The sequence below is a fragment of the Sapajus apella genome, unplaced genomic scaffold, assembly GCF_009761245.1.
Source record: "Sapajus apella isolate SASKATOON/1434 unplaced genomic scaffold, GSC_monkey_1.0 scaffold52, whole genome shotgun sequence".
In the NCBI taxonomy this organism is placed as follows: domain Eukaryota; kingdom Metazoa; phylum Chordata; class Mammalia; order Primates; family Cebidae; genus Sapajus; species Sapajus apella.
The window spans coordinates 11,723,816-11,745,005 of NW_022436992.1; the positions used below are offsets into that span (position 1 = coordinate 11,723,816).

At 44.7% G+C, this 21,190-nt stretch overlaps 1 protein-coding gene across 6 annotated transcripts in view; it reads right to left on the reverse strand.

Moving 5' to 3' along the window:
* The window catches only part of REEP1 (receptor accessory protein 1), a 119,964-nt gene that overhangs the window by 29,726 nt on the left and 69,048 nt on the right, over positions 1-21,190 (reverse strand). For all 6 annotated transcript variants that reach the window (XM_032243593.1, XM_032243595.1, XM_032243594.1 and 3 more), the window contains exons 4-5: positions 10,521-10,641; positions 8,066-8,179 (exon numbers count right to left, since the gene is read on the reverse strand). In XM_032243593.1, coding sequence (XP_032099484.1) covers positions 8,066-8,179; positions 10,521-10,641 — 235 coding nt within the window. The remainder of the gene's footprint in view (positions 1-8,065; positions 8,180-10,520; positions 10,642-21,190) is intronic.

Here is a 21,190-nt window from a genome sequence, read left to right on the forward strand (position 1 = left end):
GACAGAGAACCAGGGACGCCGGGATGGAGCCCTGGACAGAGAACCAGTGACGCCGGGATTGAGCCCTGGGCAGAGAAGTCCATCTGGGAACCAGGTGCATCAGGTGACAGCTGAAGGTGAGGGACAGGATGAGACAGTGCTGGGAGAGAGAGAAGAGAAAGGTGAGGCCCAGAGAAATTCATCCAACACTGAGGAGTGAGGAAAGGAGGGAGGAGGCAAACACAAGAGGGGAGTCAGAGAGAGGAGGAGAATGGGGAGGTGCCGTGTCACCACAGCCAAAAGACAGCTCTTGCTGCTCACACGTGATCCTCAAACTGTTTCCTCAGACCTCTAGGCTCCACCAGGCCCTTCTGTGAGGTCAGGCAGGCAGGCTTCCCTCTTTGCTCTTGGACCCCTGAGGCATCAAGCTGCTCAATCTCCACAGAACAGAGCAGGTAAGTAATGTCGGACCAGAAACTCCATGTGAATTTCTGGCCCTTCCGCTTCAGCCGAGTGTGATGTGGGTGTTTCATTTGTTTGAATCCACTTAATTATCATGGAACAGTGTGAGGTGAGGTAAAATTCCAGGTAGAAACATTGGGAGAAAAGGAATCCAGTACATTGGCAAAAAGTCTTGCTTGATTCTACTTCGACAAGTTTTGAGAGTGAAGCTCAGGTAAGAGTTGACTAATATTTAGGAGACTGGAAGGTAGGGAATACTTCCAAACTTTTCCAGCAGTTTGTCTGTAACAGTTTAGATAATCTTGGTGTTTAAAAATGGTTGCTGTGGTGAATTCTAAATATTAATGTCATGTCACATAGTTCTTGGCTAAAAACTGAAGAAAGAAGGCTAACTTACTGTGAGCGAGCACAGTGGCCAGGGAATCCTCCTCTGAGGGATAAAGAGACAAACACGGGGCTTTCTGGTATCCTCACCCTCTTTGATTCAACAGATGGTAGGGACTGAAGCCAGAGAGGTGAAACATACAGACCTGGGCAGGGGACAGCTGTCATCTCTTCTCTGTCCTTGGAAATATCTCCTAAGTATGAGCTGACACAGGGAGGTTTTATAAAAAGAAAATCAGTGCCTGCCCTCTGATTAATTGTAAACAGGTTTTAGTTGTTTGTTGTTGTTGTTGTTTTTTGCTAGAAAGCAAACAAAGGCAAGGCAACTGACTCCAGTCAGGTCAGAAATCCCACATCAATGGGCTTATGAACTTCCTCAAATGAGCTTTTGATTCTAAAAATAACATTTCATGGTGATTTTAAAGCAGTATTTTATTCAAAGTAGACATTTAGATAAAGCATTGATGGATAAAAGATAAGGATATGGGAGAGGACTTTTTTTTTTTACACTACTGTGCTGAACTGTTTTGTAGAGCTTCTTTTTCTTTTTAAGGAAAAAGTGAGTCGGAATTTTTTTTTAAGTGGGAAAACAAAATAATTGAACTCTCCGTAAATTGTGCCTGACTGTTCAGAAGCCAGGGGCTATAACCAAGGCTTGGCTATCCCCTGTTGGCCACTGACCATAATTGCAGGCAAGGTGCCTGAGTTTTAGAGGGTAAGTCAGGAAAACAGAGGTCATGGTGTGAAAGCAGGCCCAGAAAAGAAGACATAAGAGCTACAGCATGGGTGCTGCTATAGGCTGACTTTCCAGTTCTCTATTTTCTTGGTGAACCTTATATAGAGAGGCCCCAAGTAGCTGAGCAGCTAAGGAGGGGTGGGTATCCTGCTGAAGCCAGAGCAACTGTGGGCAAAGGGGTGAAAATAAGGCAAAAAAGAACACTGGAGGATTAACAGAGGGCTTGGGGCAGTGCTGTCCAAAAGAACTTTCTGTCCAAAGATGGAAATGGGCTATCACTATGCCAGCTACCAGCCACACTGGCAAATAAGAACTTGAAATGGGGCTAGTACAGCTGGGCACAGTGGCTCACACCTGAAATCCCAGCACTTTGGGAGGCTGAAACCAGCAGATCACCTGAGGTAAGGAGTTCAAGACCAGCCTCGCCAACATGGCGAAACCCTGTCTCTACTAAAAAATGCAAAAATTGGGCAGGCGTGGTGATGGACACCTGTAATCCCAGCTACTTGGGAGGCTGAGGCAGGGAGAATTGCTTGAACCCAGGAGGCAGAGGTTGCAGTGAGCCGAGATCACGCCACTGCACTCCAGCCTGGGTGACAGAGCAAGAGTCCATCTTAAAAAAACAAAAACAAACAAACAAAAAAAGAACGGGGCTAGTAAGACCAAGGAATTCAATTTTAGGTATACTCAATTTTAATTAATATAAATTTAAATAGCTACATGAGGCAAGTGGCTACCATATTAGACAGGGCAGGTTTGGAGGAATTAAAAAGGTATAATACTTTTTAAATCAGTCAACAGGGTTTGATGAATAGCTATCAGTGCAAAGCACTAAACAACTAAACATTGGTCTGTTTTTATTTTTTAAGCAAGAAACAAAGGAAAAGAAGTCACAGCTCCTCATCTCAAGAAGCTAACAATACTAAATTTGGGGATGCGAGAAGGTGGAACCATATACACACAAACACAACTCTGAAAACAACCTGCAAGAGAAGAATTCCTGATTCACAGAATGCTGTTTTACTTAGAGCAGTTCTCTTCAATAGGTGGACTATAGTAATAGCATTGGTACTGCTGGAAATGTTCTGGAGACAAATCTCCAGGGGAACTAAAACAACATAATTTTTCAAGTTATAGGACAAGTAAAAAAGCAATGTTGGTTTACCAGCTCTAAGAATTCAGCAGGTGGAAGAAATCTAGTATGTGGTTCAAACTGCAAGGGAAGTAAGGTAACCTGGAGACCCCATAGTTTTAGAACTTTTGTTTAGTGGTTCATATCACTATGGTTTCTTTTTTGTGTGAGAATATGTTTTGCTTAACAAATAAATTTCTAGGGCATTTTTTTTTTAAAGAGAGATTTTTCAGTTCTCGTCTTAAAAAGACGTGCCATTCAATTTTCTCTATGGGTGGAATTACAGGATAGGAAACAGGCACCATGTAGGATCAGAGCCAGCAGAGACTAGGAATGCTGAGACAGAAGGTACATGAGAAGTGTGTCCTCAGGAAGCAGTTTTCACTGAAAGACAGATGCATCAACACTTCCTGGGGATAGGGGTTAGCCTTGTAAAAAATTGAGGGTGGGATAGGGGTTAACTTCCCCTAAGAAATTAATCATGCCTGATTTTCTTTTTTAGCTCTTCCAGTTCTAAGACAAAACAGTAATATTAACATTAATAAGCTGGGCATGGTGGTGCACACCTGTAGTCCCAGCTACTAGGAAAGCTAAGGTGGAAGGATCACTTAAACCAAACTTAGGTCAGCCTAAGCAACATACAAAGACCTTACGTCAAAAAAAAAAAATTAATAAAAACTTCCTTTTTTTTTTTTTTTGAGATGGAGTCTCACTCTGTAGCCCAGGCTGAAGTGCAGTGGTGCGATCTTGGCTCACTGCAACCTCTGCCTCCTGGGTCCCAGTTCAAACAATTCTCTTACCTCAGCCTCCCAAGTAGCTGGGATTACAGGCACGAGCCACCATGCCCAGGTAACTTTTTGTATTTTTTAGTAGAGGCGGGGTTTCACCATGTTGGCCAGTCTGGTCTTGAATTCCTGACCTCATGATCTGCCTGCCTCGGCCTCCCAAATGCTGGGATTACAGGTGTGAGCCATTGTGCCCGCCCAAAGAATTTCCCTTTTTTTTTTTTTTTGATGGAGTCTCACTCACTCTGTTGCTCAGGCTGGAGTGCAGTGTCACATTGCAACCTCTGCCTCCTGGGTTCAAGTGATTCTCCTGCCTCAGTCTTCCAAGTAGCTGGGATTACAGGCATGTGCCACCACACCAGCTAATTTTTGTATTTTTAGTGGAGACAGGGTTTCATCGTGTTGGCCAGGCTAGTCTTGAACTCCTGGCTTCAAGTGATCTGCCTGCCTCGACCTCCCAAAGTGCTGGGATTACAGGAATGAGCCATTGCACCTGGCCAGGACTTCTATTTATATAATGTGGCTTACAAATTTTTTCCACACTTCATGATGATACAAAAAACACTCCTGCAAACATTAATTTTGTTAGAGAAAGGACACAGGGCTCAACATTATTTTTGAACGGATCAACTAAAAGTGTAGTCAAAAGATTTTTCATTCTTCATTTAAGCTCTGTAGTTTCCTCCTAGGGAATCACTAAAGGATGTAAACAAGAAGACAGAAGGCGGAATTATTCCTTCATCCCATCATTTTATCCTAGCCTCCATTTAATCTGTCAGAACTAATCTGTTTCCCAGCCTGTAATTCCAGCCCAGTGTGCTGAGTCTCTTTAGGAATGATCCTAAGGGAGGGTCTTCTCAACATGTAACACTCTCTGTTGCATCGCTTTCACTAAATGCAGTCGATTATGAGAGTGAAAACTGATTTGTAAGTTGAGGGTGTTTTGTGGGAGGAGAAGACAGCAGGTCCAAGAGATTTAAAAGGAAGCCAGGAGTCATGTGATCATAAATCCTGGTTTCCTTGGGACAGACCCGGTTTATTCATTTATTTATTTGACACAAGGTCTTGCTCTGTCACCTAGGCTAGAGTGCAGTGGCATGATCATAGCTCACTGTAGTCTCCACCTGGGCTCAAGAGATGATCCTCTTGCCTCTGCCTCCCAGGTAACTGGGACTATAGGCACATGCCACCATGCTTGGCTAATTTTTAATTTTTTGTAGAGATAGGGTCTCACTATGTTACCCAGTCTGGTCTCTCACTCCTGAGCTCAAGCAATCCTCCCACCTCGGCCTCCCAAAGTGCTGGGATTACAGGTGTAAGCTGCCATGTCTGGCCGAACAGGCCTAGTTTAGACCTGTTGTTTCAGAGTAATTATTATAAGCATCCTTTACATTCTCAAATGTGTCCTGATTTGAATAATAAATTATATAGTCACCCTAGCCATGGGTGACTTGGCAGGGTGTCCTTTTTTGCAAGCAGTTGCTCTAATTATTCCCCTGGGTTAGTCAATAAGGTTGATAAGGGCTCAGCCAGGTACAAAGCACTGTGCTAGGCTCTTGGGAGCACTACAAAAGAGGTGGGATACCTGTAATCCCAGCACTTTGGGAGGCCAAGGTGGGTGGATAACCTGAGGTCAGGAGATCGAGACTAGCCTGGCCAACATGGCAAAACCTCGTCTCTACGAAAAATACAAAAATTTGCCTGGCGTGTTGGTGGGTGCCTGTAATCCCAGCTACTTGGGAGGCTGAGGCAGGAGAATTGCTTGAACCCAGGAGGCGAAGGTTGCAGTGAGTCGAGATCACACCAATGCACTCCAGTCTGGGTAACAGCGCGAGACTGTCTAAATAAATAAATAAATAAATAAGTGGGAGTATTTGTAGTCCTGTCATAGTATTTCTCAATTGGCAGTAAGTTTTGGAGAAATAAACACCGTCCTCCCCCCACCCCCGACATGCCACCGCTTTCTTCATTCTCAAGGTTAAGGCTTCTAAGGAGGTGAATCTGCATTCCAGGAATGTTACAGAAGTTTGCTTTAACCCTGATCACCTGTGCTCCCTATGGTTCTGTATGGGGCCTCAGGCAGTGATTTGTACAGAGCTGGCTATTTAAAAATCATCTGGGGAACTTGTTAAAAATAGTAATTCATGGGCCCACTGCCTGAGATTCTGATTCAGCACATCTGAGAATCTATTAAAAAAATAAAAAGCAAACCTCTCCAGGTGTCTTGCACATACAAGCCAGATTTGGACCCACTGGTGAGTCATCATTTTTTGACCAAAGCCCGAAGTGATGCACTGTTGCTATGGAAACCACTGATGTACACCTCAGCCAGATTGAATTTTTGAACCTTACTTCTTTTTCTTCTTTTTTTTTAAGTACACATCTGTTTCAAAAATAGAGGGCATTATTTTTAGAACAGATGTGTTTTCTCTCTCCAGATCTTTATATTTAGAGAGAAAAAGCAAAGCCCCACAAGGCAGAAAATTTTCTCATCTGAAACCAAATTCAACAGAAAGCAGATGTCCCTCACTACATTAGTCCAGCTGGAAAGAACTAATGAGCAGTTATTTCCTGAGGCAACTTTCAAACTGTCTGGCACTTCTTTTAGGTTTTAGCTGCTATAAAGTGCCTGGCTGCAGAAGACTTGGGCTCACGGGCTTCCTGGGTGGTCAGGGGACAGGCAGTGACTGGCCAGGATGATAGGAAGACTCTGGAGGCTCTCCATCTTGAGGCAGGCCAGGAAAAGGACAGCCTGAGGAAGTTACTGTCAGAATGAAATCTACGCACACACAGATGAGCGGCCAGGTGACCCACACTGAACCACCCTGACAAATACAGCACGTTTATACTCCATGAGCGAATGGAGGAAAGAGCAGCAGCCTGTTTTCCTTAGGCTTCTGGGGCAGAACAGATGGGGTGGAGAGAGGCTGAGACAAGGTTTCTGTAGCTTTACATTGCCAGGTTGGCCTGATGAATTCAGAATTTAGCAATTCTGAGTTCTCTTTTGTTTCAGCTTAAGGATTAAAGCACAAAATGGTTGCATCTCAAATGGAAGGTTCTTGGAATTTATTGCTGTTCATAAATCCTGATTGATCTTGGGAAACCAAAGCAGAATTTCCCTTCCAAAGATACTCATGGGGATCCCTCATTTTGCCAGCAGGTATTATAGAAAAGGGGGCAGGAACCCCCGCCCCGCCCCCACCAACCCCGGACCCCGAGATCTGCCATATGGAGTAGTGGGATGCCTTGCTACAATTCTGTGTTATAGACAGAGCTGGCCTTGCCTGAAGCAGTAATTATTCATTTTTCATTCCCCTTCCCTCTTCCCCAGGCTTTGTCTGCAGAATTCCTTGGCTTCCTGAAAGGTACTTTGCAAGCAACCACCCAGCCCAGTGTGCTGAGTCACTTCCATTAGAAATGATCCTAATGTGCTCCTCTTTGGTTCAGGATGAGCAAAACCCAGCTCGGTCCCTTGAAACTGGCTTTCAGCATCCTCCATCTGCCATCTGTGCAAAGCCCATAGAGCAAGCACCAAGATCTATACTAATCATCTCCTTGAAAACCCTTTACAGCCCCACCGCCTCCTTGCCCAAAACCCTCTCATCACCACAAAGGACTAACTTCCCTATGTTAATACAATTCACCTCCAACCATTGCGTCCTTCCAAACATCAGCATAACTGCCTTCCCTCCGCCGCCAGCCGAACGTAGGACCCTGCTCCACATTTGGTTGTTGGGGAAGGGTTTGTCACTGGGGAACACTAGGATGATCTGCTGATTTCACATGATAGGAAATATCTGACCAAGTTAACTTTTTGGGTCTAAGTAAATAATGAAATTGACAACAATAAGAGGGTGATGTGTGAAGATGTTAGGAAGAAACACAGTTTTGAAAAGTGCTGGAGAGAACAGAGAAAGAAGTAATGCTCACACCGATACATCCCACAGACGGGAGTTTATTTCAAGCCTCCTCTGCTTCAGTTGTTATGGCTTGGCTGTCCTCCATGTCTGGACCCCAGTCAACTTATTCTGGGACCTGGGTTCCTTCCCCTGGATCTGCAGGGCCACATGAGTGTGAGTGAGTCCCCCCTGCCATTTGCTCAGGTAGTCTTTCCACCTGTCCATTGCATTTAGGTTACTCTCCCAGTACACCCTAGGAAACTGCAGAGAAGCGCTCTCTTCTTCTCTCCCCTTCCCTCTTCTGTTTCTCCCAGCCCTAGGTGCCAAGTTAGTTAGAAATTTAATTTTTTTCTCATTTCCAGGAGGGTTGAATAAGTTAGAAATTCTGAACCTGGGATCCACATATGAGCTTCAGGGGCTCTGGGAACCTCTTAATATTGCAAGTGTGTGTGTGTGTGCGTGCGCGCACGCGCGTGCATGCACACATGTCGTATGTGCGTTAGGGGCAGTGAGAATTTGGGGGGCAATATTCAGCATTTTTTCCATCAGATTTTCAAAAGGACCCCTCAAAAGATAAAACACCACTGACTGGTCCTTAGCCTGCTCTATGGGGTTGCACAGGTGATGGGCAGGGCAAACTAGAGGGACTGAGATGCTCATGCAGTTTGTGGTACTTCCAGCACAGTACCTTGGAAGCTGCCATCACAGCCGCTGTGGCCGCCACATTCAAGCCTCGCTTCCCGAAGTGCACAAGGGCGTCATAACTTCGGTCTTTTGCTTGGACCAGACAATCATCGATTTCCTGTCAAAGGAAAAACAGAGGCACACTGAGTTGGAAGGTTCAAATATATCTCTGTTCTCTTTCCCTTTCTCTGAGCACTGCACTTGGCAGCTTTCCCAATCCCTGCTCTTGCTGGGCCTGAAAAGCTGCAGGCACTTTGAGGGTGTGTGTGCAGAGGGGAGAGAGCAGAGAGACAGAAGAGTAGAAAAGGGGGCTCTGAAAACACTTTAACTTATGGATCCAGCAATGCCCTGCTACTGTTTCTAAAGCCCTCTAACCTTCCAGGGGGCTCTAGGGGGTTCTGGATGTGGATATCCCTGCCTGCCATTCTATACACAGCCATTTACCAGACACTGAAAGCACTCAGGGTGGAGAGAATGCCCAGAACCAAGCTTCTATCCACAGGCCTGCTTCCAACAGCCTGCCAGACCTTGGTAAGTACTTAGCCTCTCTACATACAGTTTTAGTCTTCTGAAAAATGAGGATAATGATAATACCCAACTCATAGAGCATGGTGAGAACTAAATGAGGTTAATTCCAGTAAAACATCTAACATAATGGCTGGTTTCAATAAACGATAAGCATGTCATCTTCCTTATCTTGACAGGGTTGGGTCTTTGCAGTTCTAAAATTCTGTCATTTTATAGTTATTTAATTCTACAATCAAATATCACCCCATTTGTATATTGATGGGAGGGATTATAAAGCTGAAAGAAATGGGTATTACTGGATAAGGGGGATTGTTTTACAGATACTCAAATAAAAGCAGAAATTAGAAGTCATCCAGTGTCATGTAACAAGGTAAAGGTGAGGCGGAAAACAGGATTGAGGTCTGCTTCAGGAACCAAAGCCAAATACAATATTGGTTTAGTTCAAATTTGGATTAACTTTGGTTTATTTTTTGTTTGGGGGCGTTTGTTTTTGTCATTGTTTTAAGAAAATGGCCGTTTGTCATCACAGTTGCTCATTTCAGAGTTCAGTAAGACAATGACATTTGGCCTCAGTCAAGTTCCACACATTAGTGGATTTCCTTTGCTTTGAGGTGTGCAAATGGGTCAGCAACCTCCTGCTGGATGCCCTGTGGAAGGCTTCCCCAGGAAGTCACAGCCACAAGCCCTCTAACTGTGATCCCCCTGTCCCCTTCCCCAACCCCTTTGGAAGTGATTCTTAGCAGCTCTTAAGAGTCAGTCACCTTCATTTCAATGGAAGTTACACTGGCAGCTTCAGGGGAAGCCCAGCATTTGGGAAAGGAAGTAGGAAGAGTAGAGATTTGATAACCAGGTCAAGACAGGGATCTGTTCCTCAAAATCCACCTTTCTGAGACAGAGATGGTCCAAGTTCCTAAAGGGATTTTCAGAAACTTCTACAGTAGCCTGCTCATCCAATTGACATGTTTCCCAAAGCCTTCCCCTTTCTAGTCCAAAGAATTCAACTTTCAGAAACAATAGACGTTAATCAATCAAGCACCTATGGTGCTCCTATTTTATGTTAAGAAACTCTACTACACAATCAGTTTAGCAAATAATATAGTTAATGAATGATACAATGTTGGAATTGTTCAACTCAATAATCCTGCTGTTGGGAATTAATTCTAAGATAATCAAAGGAAGTAACTAAACTCCAGGAATGCTCGTGCTCACTGCAAAACTGTCTATATCAGGAAAAGGCAAGAGGCAGTCTAAATATCTAGCAGTAAGGGAACATCATCATGGGCATTACAAAGAATACCCATGAAAGGGATATTCATGGGGAATACCCATTTAGAAATGGATTTGTGTGCAAACACATTTAAGATCTCAGGATACAAATATTTTATTTATGTTGTTTTAAAAGTCATTTAAAAAATCGACATAAAATTTTAATCTTTCTTTTTTTAAGAGATGGGGATTCTCTAGGTTGCCCAGGCTGGCTTCGAACTTCTAGGTTCAAGTGATTCTCCCATCTTAGCCCCCTGAGTAGCTAGGACTGTAGGCATGCACCACCACACCTGGCTTCCAGGTAAGATTTAAAATAATCTATGTAAAAATCACATCTATAAAAGGACAGGGGCTAAACATGACAAAAGGAAGGAAATTCCATTTGCGTGGTTAAATTGTGAGTGAATTTTTTCTTTCTTTTGTTTCAATTTATGGAAATATTTTCCAGGAAATAATGACAAATAACATCTTTTAGAGAACTTCACCACTATTTTTAAACACATCCCAGAAATATATTTAAAAAAATAATGTTAGGAGGAACAACTTGTTGGAGGTAAATGAGAGCCAAATGAGAAGCCTCCTGCAATAAGATCATCTGCTCTTTTTATTTATTACTTATTTTTTCACTTGCTAGAAAGAATGAAAGGCACGGCAGCATATATTACCTTTTCTTTTGAAGATAGTGTGGGATGTACAAACTTCCTGTATAGGAGGCTGGAGCCTTTTGTGTAGGGAGACAGCAGCCAGGCTACAAATGCTATTTTTAGTTCATAATAAAATGGAAACCTGGAGAGAGAGAAGAAAACACAAGTTCTGTTAGGTTCTCAGCAACACTGCCCTTTTGAAGGATGAGACCCCGTGGGCAGCAAGGACACCTCTCCCGCTTGCATGTGGCTGCAAGGTTCCCAGATTCCTCTGTCCTCCACCCATGAAGGCAAGGGCACACACATGCATACACACAGCACATCCCCAAGACTTCTCTTTGAAAACCAGTTCGTGTTTTCTTTTGTTGTCAAAGCAAACCAGGAATGCAGATTCTCTCCAGCAATCACCCCATGGCCCTGCCTGGCACAGGCTGGAGCTTCCCGCTGGGCTGTGCTCATTTAGTTGGAAGCTGGGGCTCTGGCCCCAGTCTACAGGCTCAGAGGGTCTCTTCTGTGCTGTACACCCAGTCACTCACTCTTCACTCAGCCCAAGAAGGCACAAACACCAGGGGGAATTACAGCAGGGAGGAGTTGATAAAAAAATCTCTAGACTGAGAATGAAAGCCTCTCCTTCTTGGCTGCCTTCTTGGCCCAAATAGAGGCAGCAAGAGGAGCCCAGCTCTTGGCAGGAAGTAGAATGCTACTCACCCTACTCAGTGGCAGGCAAACAGATCTCAGTGCCAAAAAACAGAAGAGTCCAGGGTGCAGATAACACATAATTCTGGAGTTTGCAGTGCTGCATACCCTCAAGCCTGTTTATTTATTTGTCCCCTGGCAGGCACCCAGTCCCTGTACGTGCCTTCTTGTACCAAGTACCAGGGAAGCAACAGTGACCAAAGAAGGCCTGATCCCTGTCTTGTGGGAGCTTCCAGTCCAGTGGGAAACAGACAAGATTCTGGCATCCTTGGAACTAAGGGTCCAGTCAGGGAAACAGAGATTTATAAAATAATCACAAATAATATAGAACAGTAATCTGAGACAAGTGCCATAGTGCTAGCCCACATGGTGCCTTTGAATGTATTAGGAGAAAACTGGCCTCTTCAACTGGAAGCAGCTCTGTGGCCACATGAACCACAGAGCTTGGTCTGGATTTCAGCCCCATTCGCCTGCTTGGCCAGATATCCTGTGCTGTGAACAACCTGAGCAACCATATTTGGCAGTCCAGAGGTGTATTAACCATGTGTTTATGGTTTATTTTATTTTATTTGTTGAGACAGAGTCTCTCTCTGTCCCCAAGGCTGAAGTGCAGTGGCATAATCTTGGCTCAGTGCAACCTCCACCTCCCGAGTTCAAGTGATTCTCCTGCCTCAGCCTCCCAAGTAGCTAGGATTACAGGTGCATGCCACCACGCCTGGCTAATTTTTTTGTATTTTTTTTAGTAGAGGCAGGGTTTCACTGTGTTAGCCAGGGTGGTCTTGATCTACCCGCCTCGGCCTCCCAAAGTGCTGGTATTACAGGCATGAGCCAAGGCACCTGGCCATGGTTTATTTTTTATTGTCTGTATTCTGATGTACCTTGGGGCCTTGCTGACTCTGCAGAAACTGCCCCTCCCAAGGCGAGCCAATTGCTAGAGATAGTAAAGAACTTACCTGCAACACATCTTTCATATGCAAACCAATGAATCCATGGGCCCAGATTCCGGCCACTGCCTCTAATGAACTCTCACACTCCAGGCCACCTTCTGCTTGCCCCAGTCACCCCAGGGCCAGAGCTAGACGACCAGAGATGGCCCCTATACCCCAGAGCCCAGTGAGATTATTCAAACCAGCCGAGCCCAAGCCTGCCCACCTTGCTTTGCCCTTTCCTTCCTTTAGTGTGGTACACAATAAAGGCCCTCACCCCCGGTTCCTCTCTCTGCTCCTGAGGACCCTCAGTGGCCTCCAACATGGCTCTGCATGGTGCGCTGTGCCTCCTGTTTCTAGGAATCTGTGAGCAAACAAACCTCTCCCTTCGTGACAATTATTTCCATGTCTGTGTCTTACCCACACTCGCTTAAAACAAATCCCAGGTATCCTTAAAACCTGATGCTATGAGATGATACAGTCACCTGCGCTAGTTTCAGGGATCAGAAAAGTCCTTTCCAGGCATCCTCCCTCCCCTTTGTTGATCAGAAAATCAAAAAAGCAAGTCATTTCAGAGCCCTGAACTCACACACAGACACCTCATCCTCCAGTCAGCAGCCCCCCCATGCATCCTTTCCTCACCAAGGTCTCCTGCCCTCCCCAACCTTCTGCCTCTGCTGGGTGCTTCTTGAATATTCCCTCAGCAATTAGTGGGCACTTTCGTGGCAAGACTGTTTAATGTTTCACAGCCAGAAAAGAGAGAGGCTGAAGAACAGAGGTATGATTCTCCCACATTTGAACATTCTGGTGATTAATAACGAAGGAACTTTTGTTTTGAAAACAAGTATTCACCAGCCCCCAAGGGGAAAGCAAATGAATCCAGCAAGCTCAGACACCAACACAAGACACACAGATAATCTGTCGCACCGAGGCTTTTTTATTTATTACATAAAAGATATATTAAAAAAATAGGCATACACGCATAGTTTAAAAAAGTCCAAAAAAATGTACAATAAAGAGCCTCCTTCCCACACCTGACCCCTAGTCCCTTTTCTAAAAGCAAAAACTTTATCAGTTACTTGCATATCCTTCCAGAGGTAGACTAGGGCCAGGCTTGTAGGTATATATGACTCCCTGAATTGCCCCCAACACAGAGAAGCATTATACCTCCTGCTATACTTGCTTCCCCCAGCACATACACACAATCGACAGTATGCCTTGGGGACTATCTCATACCAGTACAGGGAGAACTACCTCATTCATTTTTTTTTTTTTTTTAAAGGAGTTTCACTCTGCTGACCAGGCTGCAGTGCAATGGCGTGGTCTCGGCTCACTGCAATCTCTACCCACTGCAATCTCCATCATTCGGGTTCAAGCAACTCTGCTGCCTCAGCCTCCTGAGTAGCTGGGATTACAGGCATGTACCACAACGCCCAGCTAATTTTTGTATTTTTACATTTTTAGTAGAGACAGGGTTTCACCATGTTGGCCAGATTGGTCTTGAACTCCTGACTCCAGGTGATCCATCCACTTTGGCCTCCCAGAGTGCTGGGATTACAGGTGTGAGCCACTGCGATTAGCCTATCTCACTCATCTTTATGACCGCATAAGAGAATATGAGCACCTGCTCAGGGCCCCATGAATGGATATTTATGATGGTTATGGCTACTTCAGCAGAGCTGCAAGAGAACCTCTTTGTGTATGCTTCTTTACATACAATGCAAATGTATCTTTAGTGTAAATGCCCAGAAGTGAAATTTGTGTATGCACTTTATAGATCAAGGGTGCACCTCTGTGCAAACATGAGAAGAGCTGGATTCTTCATAGCTGTGCCCTCACATTGCACGCCAGCAGCAAAGCTGCCCCAGGCTATGAGGCTGGGGATTGTGGGATGAGTTTGCATATCAGATCTGGGGTGGTCCTTCTGGACTGCCTCGGCCCTCTTTATTTTCTGCCCAACCTGCTACAGACCCTCCTTGTTCTTTGGGTTCTTTCTGGTATGTCTCATCCAGGCTGATGCACACTCTGAAGACCTTTTTGCATGACAATCTCTGGCATCTCCAGTGACAAATTAGGGTAACATATTTTGTTTGGGGTAGCTTCCAGGACTGCCCTTTGGGTCCTGTCCTCCCAGGTAGCTCTAGACTGATATGAGAGAGAGCTACTCTGCATTTCCCTGCTCATCCTGGGCGATGGAACCTCCTTGGAAAGTATCTGGGGCAAGGGAAATCATCTGGTTATGGAAGAACCACAGTGAAATGGGTTTGTTTCTCTGGCAGAAAAGTGGAATAAGTATCCAGAGAAGAACAAAAGGAGCCATTGCAGCCTGCTAATTCCTGACCTTTCCAGGACTTTCGTTAAAAGTAGGCTCCTTTTGAGTCTTTTCTTGGTAGCAAAACCAAAATCTCAAGACTGCCTCCTATTGTTAGCAATCACTGTGTTTTCTTTCCATTTCTTTCCTCAAGCATTATTCCTGCTACACTTGTCCACTCAAAGATACACACTGGCTTATTGACTGAGTCATTGTTTTCTGATTTGTTGAGTTGGAAAAGTTGCACTGAAAAGCTATAAGGGGCCCAGGCATGGTGGCTCACACCTGTAATCCCAGCACTTTGGGAGGCGTAGGCAGGTGTATCACCTGAGGTCAGGAGTTCAAGACCAGCCTGACCAACATGGAGAAACCCCGTCTCTACTAAAAATACAAAATTAAGGCTGGGTGCGGTGGCTCACGCCTGTAATCCCAGCACTTTGGGAGGCTGAGGTGGGTGGATCATGAGGTCAGGAGATCGAGACCATCTTGGCGAACATGGTGAAATCCCGTCTCTTAAAAAAAAAATGCAAAGTTAACTGGGCGTGATGGTGCATGGCTGTAATCCCAGCTACTCGGGAGGCTGAGGCAGAAGAATACTTGAACCTGGGAGGCAGAGGTTGCTGTGAGCCAAGATTGCGCCACTGCACTCCAGCCTGGACAACAAGAGTGAAACTCCTTCTCAAATTAAAAAAAGAAAAAAGAAAAAAAAAAAGAGAGAGGGAAGGAGGTTAGAAAAAAAAAAAAAAAGAAAAGAAAAGCTATAAGGGGAAAGTTATGTGCTGTGCAGTACCGGGAAAGCAGAGCCAGGTGAGACATATCCTCGCCCTTAGGAGTTTTTCATCCAGTCAAAGAGCTAAGACAAGAAGGTAAGCCAACAACAATGGTACAATGGGAGCATGAACAAAGTCCTAGTGGGGACAAAGCCTTTGCCTCCTTCCAAATTTCCTTTCATTGCTCACCAACATCCCCCTCAGAATTTTTCTTACTATTTAACTGGTAACATCTCAACCTCAATGAGTCCAAAACAGACCTCTCAGAAATCTCTATAGTTTATCCTCTGCGGGGTGAGGGCTCTCTGCCCTTTGCAAAGTCAAATGAGCAAATGGCCTCAGGCCTTGAGTGGGCCTTGAGTTTTAGAGAGTGAAGGAAGTCTACGTTGTTGGTGACTATAGGGATAGCGTATGTTGGGCACATAAGAAGCATCCCTGGGGTGCCACTGACCCTTGGGGTATGAGATCAGAAGAAGCTGGGAGCTGCTGTTGAACTCTGAATCCTCTCCCCTTAGAGCATAAATGGGAACCCTCGTTACCTCTCTAGTGTACAAAAAGGCCTCTGGGTAGGCATAAAGGTTGTCCATCTTAGCCATGAAAGAAAAGAAACAAATGAGGTTGGGAGGGAGGGAGAGAGGAAGGACATACATATATACTCCACGGAAAAAAAGAATGTGACCCCTCAACCTCCTACTTAGAAGAGAGGACAGTAAGAGGCAAGGACCGCCGATTTCAGGACAGAAGAAAAGCATGAGATAGAAGGAGAGAGACAGATGCACTCAAGCACTTGCACCTGACAGGGGCTGGAAAGACCCTGGGTTTTTTTTTTCTCTCCTGAAGGCTCCTGAGTGGTGCTGGCCCTGACTGAGCCACCCAGTGCCTGCACAGAATGAGCACATAGTAGGCTGTACAAATATCTGTGGTAAGATATACATTTTGGACCACTCTCCCTGGGAACTTCTCCTCTTTCTCCCTTCCTCCATATATGCAGGCCCCTGGTGGCCTTGTTTGTACTAAGTGCTCTAGATCATAGCTAAGTCCTAAATACTTCCCACTTAGTACTTACTACAAAGTAGCACTAAGTACTTATTATTTACTACAAAGTAGTACTAAGTAAGCATTACAAAGTAAGCACTAAGTGATGTCTAGATCACAGGGGAGTGAAATTTGGAACTGAGAGGTTCACAGCATGCACATAAACAGTGCTGAGGGGAGTAACTGGCAGTGCTTCAGTGCTAGAATTCCTAAGGCACTCTGGCTCCTCCCTTTCCAGAGTCTTAATTTTTCAGCTTTTCCTTTTATTCCGTGAGTTACTTCAGCATCTACCAACAGAGCGTCATTGTTTTATTTTCTTTTCCTTGAGTTTGTCAAAGGTGGTCTCTGTTCCTTGCTAGAATGGATCCAGGGGTCCCAATAACCCGTGGCCCATGGGCCAAATCCAGCCTGTCATCTGTTTTTATAAATAAAATTTTATTAGAACACTGTTATGCACAATGCTTGATTAATTGTCTATGGTTCCTTTCATGCTAATGGCAGAGTTGAGTAGTTGCAATAAAGATCATATGGCCTGAAAGCTCAAAACATTTACTATCTGGCCCTTTACAAAAAAAAGAGTATGTTGACTCTGGATTTAAAGCCAGGGCTTCCCCACATAAAATCTCTGTCACTGAAGTGTGCGGGGGTGGGGTGGAGGGGAAGAGTCCTGCTACCTCTGGAATCATCACATACAGGACCAGGTCCTTGCCAGGCATCACAAGATAATCCAGGCTGATCCACTGAGACCCTGTGTTTCCTAGAGGCCTTGGGGTCCTTTGGCTCTACCAACACAGTCACCACCAAGTCTTCTTCCAGCCTACCTTGAAAGGCAGAGAAAGACCCTACTCATTTTGTAATGTGAACACCTTGAAGAACCCAGACTTCTGAGATGTATTTGAAAAGGCCAGGGGCACCCACCACATTTCCTCCATCTTTTCCAAGGCATAGGCAAAGCACTGGGGAGCACAGGGCCCTGTCATCTTTCCACTCTCGCCATATAACATCCAGACACTCTAGATGTATTCTAAGAGGGTTAGACATGGCATGAAACTGTCAAAAATACATGCAATAAATGTGTATAGAACATTTCTGGAAGGAAAGCAAACACAAGTAACCTTTACAGTGGGTACTTCCAGGGAGGGAGACTGTGGGTCTGGGGGAGGAGAGACACTTTTCAGTGTATTGTTTCAATTTCCCTTTTCCTTATGTATGTATTATTTTATTTTTAGTTTTATTTTTTTGAGACAGAGTCTCGCTGTGTTGCCCAGGCTGGAGTGCAGTGGTGCGAGCTCAGCTCACTGCAACCTCCACCTCCCGGATTCAAGAGATTCTCCAGCCTCGGCCTCCTGAATAGCTGGATGACAGGTGCCACACCACCACACCCGGCTAATTTTTGTATTTTTTAGTATAGATGGGGTTTCACCATGTTTGCCAGGCTGGTCTCGAACTCCTGGCCTCAAGTGATCCACTCACCTTGGCCTCCCAAAGTGCTGGGATTACAGGCGTGAGCTACCATGCCCAGCCTGTATTATTTTATAATTAAAAAAAAAAAAAACAACACACGCACAACTAAATGAAGTCACCTCTACAACCTGTGAAACAAGCCACCATCTTATCTATTCTGGGACCATAAATAATTGCTGTTTTCATCAAGATGGAAAGTTTTACAAAGTTAACCATGAAGGGGATCTGCCCTAGGGCAGAAGTGGGAAGGGGGCAATGGGGTGAGTGAAGGGTGAGGCAGAGGGTCCACATGAGGGCCTCCAATTCTGGAAGAGAACAGAAGTTAAAGGTGCTTCTAGGAAGACAGAAGTCATATTTTAAGACAGAAACTCTCCCCCTAACCTTTTTTAATAGTAAAGAATGCTCAGGCCAGGCCCGGTGGCTCATGCCTGTAATCCCAGCACTTTGGGAAGCAGAGGTGGGTGGATCACGAGGTTAAGGGATTGAGACCATCCAGGCCAACATGGTGAAACGCCGTCTCTACTAAAAAATACAAAAAATTAGCTAGGCGTGGTGGTGTGCGCCTGTAGTTCCAGCTACTCGGGAGGCTGAGGCAGGAGAATTGCTTGAACCCTGGAGGCTGAGGTTGCAGTGAGCCAAGATCTTGCCACTGCACTCCAGCCTGGTGCCTGGTGACAGAGTCAGACTCTGTCTCAGAAAAAGAGAAAATAGAATGCTCAGAGCTTTGGGGATGGTGCCCGTGTTCTTGGAAGCGAAGCAAAGCTGCTACATTCCCTAATGGGTCCATTCTGTGCTTGTTCTCAGGGTGAGAGGAAGGAAGGAGAGAGAGGACGCTGCCAGAAGAAGACTAGGATCTATGATACCTGGAGGTTGGGAGAAAAAAAGAAAGCAGGGTGATCAGGCTTTGGGATAAAGCAGACAGAAAGGTTCCTAAGGAGCCTCTTCCCTGCAGAAGCAGAGCTCGGGCCACCAGGAGAAGAGCAAAGGACCCTCACTTCCCAAGACCAAATGACGGAGCAGAAGAGGCCTCCATGTGGGTCAGGAAGAGAGGGGGATTCTACCCATACCTGCATACCTGCTCCAAATACACCAGGTATCAAATGTCTTGCTGTGGTAGGCAGAATTTTGGTCATGTCCTTCTCCCCTTGGTGTTACTCCCATGAATATGTTGATTTACATGGCAAAAGGGACTTTGCAGATGTAATGAAGGTTACAGATGACTTTAAGATAGACAGATTATATGGGATTATTGGAGTGGGCCTACTCGAATCACAAGAACCCTTAAAGCAGAGATCCTTCCCTAACTGGTGGCAGAAGCAGACAGAGCAAAGCAGGGGCAGAGCTCGACATGCAGTTGTTGGCTTGAAGATGACGGTGGTGGCATATGTCAAGAAAACGGGTATCTCAGTCCTACAACTATAAGGAACTGAATTCTGCCAGCAACCTGAATGGGCCTGGAAGGGGAATCTTCCCCAGAGCCTTCAGATTAGAGCCCAGGCTGGCCCACACCTTGATTCTGGTCTTGTGAGATTCTAAGCAGAGGATAATTCCACCTGTACTTCTGACTTATAGAAACTGTGGAATCATAAATTTGTACTGTTTTATGCTGTTAAATTTGCGGTTAATTTGTTATGGCAGTAATAGAAAATTAATACGCCTCCCAAAATAAAAATGAAATCAATTCCAGAAATTGTTCTTGAGCACTTACAAGATATGAAACTCTAAAATTCCAGGGCCACAGGGTAAGGGCATATTCTAGCTACCCAGGAGGAATACAGCTATCATTAGATAGGATTTCCACCCAGCCAGAAGCAATGAGGCTGAAATGCTGATAGCCCCAGGAAAGAGCTAGTGAGACTAACATGGGAGGACAAAAGAGGCCCCTACCATCAGACAGATGGCCTCATCAAGGAGGAAAGGGTGGACGGCAGGAGGTGCTGGCCATGCCATTTAATTGACTAAACAGTCTTGACTGGGCTGGCCTCTACTTTCATCTTTGTGAATCAGACAGGAACCTTCCTGATGTAGCTCTGCACAAAATGGCCTGACTGGATCACGAAGTCAAGAGATAGAGACCATCCTGGCCATCATGGTGAAACCCTATCTCTACTAAAAATACAAAAATTAACTAGGTGTGGTGCGCATGCCTGTAATCCCAGCTACTCAGGAGGCTGAGGCAGGAGAATTGCTTGAATCCAAGTGGCAGAGGTTGCAGTGAGCTGAGATCACACCACTACACTCCGGCCTGGGCAACAGAGTGAGACTCCATCTCAAAACAAAGCAAAACAAAACAAAACAAAACAAAACAAAACAAAACAAAACAAAACAAAACAGCCTGACTTCCAGTGCCCGTCTCAAGGCCTGGGGGAGACAAGGGATGGCTCAGCAAAGAACTCTGTCTCCACTCAGGGAGACAGCTCTGTCCAGAGTCTGCTGCGTTATCTGTGTGCAGTGCAGGGCACGATGGCACAAGCATATTGAGTTAGGAAATCCACACTCCTTCACTGCAGCTTGAGGCCACATGGCTGAAACATCTATTTCTCTCAGTGGAGAAGAAAGCTATATTGGGGGGAAAAGTACATATTAAGATAATTAAGGCCATTGACTCAACAGGATTTAGAGAGTTCTATTCAGGTCTGTTCCTTGGCCTAGGACATCCCAGAGGGTTATTTCACACTGATCCTTTTTGGGTAAAAATGTGTCTTCTCCAAAGTGGAAATATCTTTATTATTTTCTCTGACGACACTTGAACATGGTTAAAACATTCGTACAACACAGCAAATGCAAAACCAACTCCATGATCTCAAGTCATAGAAATAACCCTCGTTAATTATATTTTCCACACTACTTTTAATACACATTCACATTTACACGTGCACACACTTGGCTCTTTAAATATAAACAGAAATCTACAGATTATTTACGCCTCTTTCACCTAAGAAAGCACAATATAGCATTACAAAGATCTAACTTGTTTTTTAACTGCTTCATTGCTAGAAATAGCTGCATTGCTATAAGAGAAAAAAAGGGTATCAACTGAAATATCCATCAAAAGAGGATGAGTTAAATAAATCATACTCCATCTATGCCATGAAATACTATGTGGCCATTAAAAAACAGGTAAATACATTTATGCTCACATAAAAGTATTTCTAAAATAAATTTAATAAGCAAAGTGAGAACTCTTATGTATACTATAACACTGCTTTTAAAAAAAAAAGTGTGTGTGTATAAAATGTGTGTATACACACACATACACACACACAGTCTTTTTTTTTTTTTGAAACGGAGTCTTGCTCTGTCACCCAGGCTGGAGTGCAATGGCACAATCTTGGCTCACTGCAACCTCCATCTCTTGGGTTCAAGTGATTCTCCCACCTCAGCCTCACAAGTAGCTAGGACTACAGGTGAATGCCACCATACCCGGCTATTTTATTTTTATTTTTAAATTTTTTAGTAGAGACAGTTTCATCATGTTGGCCAGGCTGG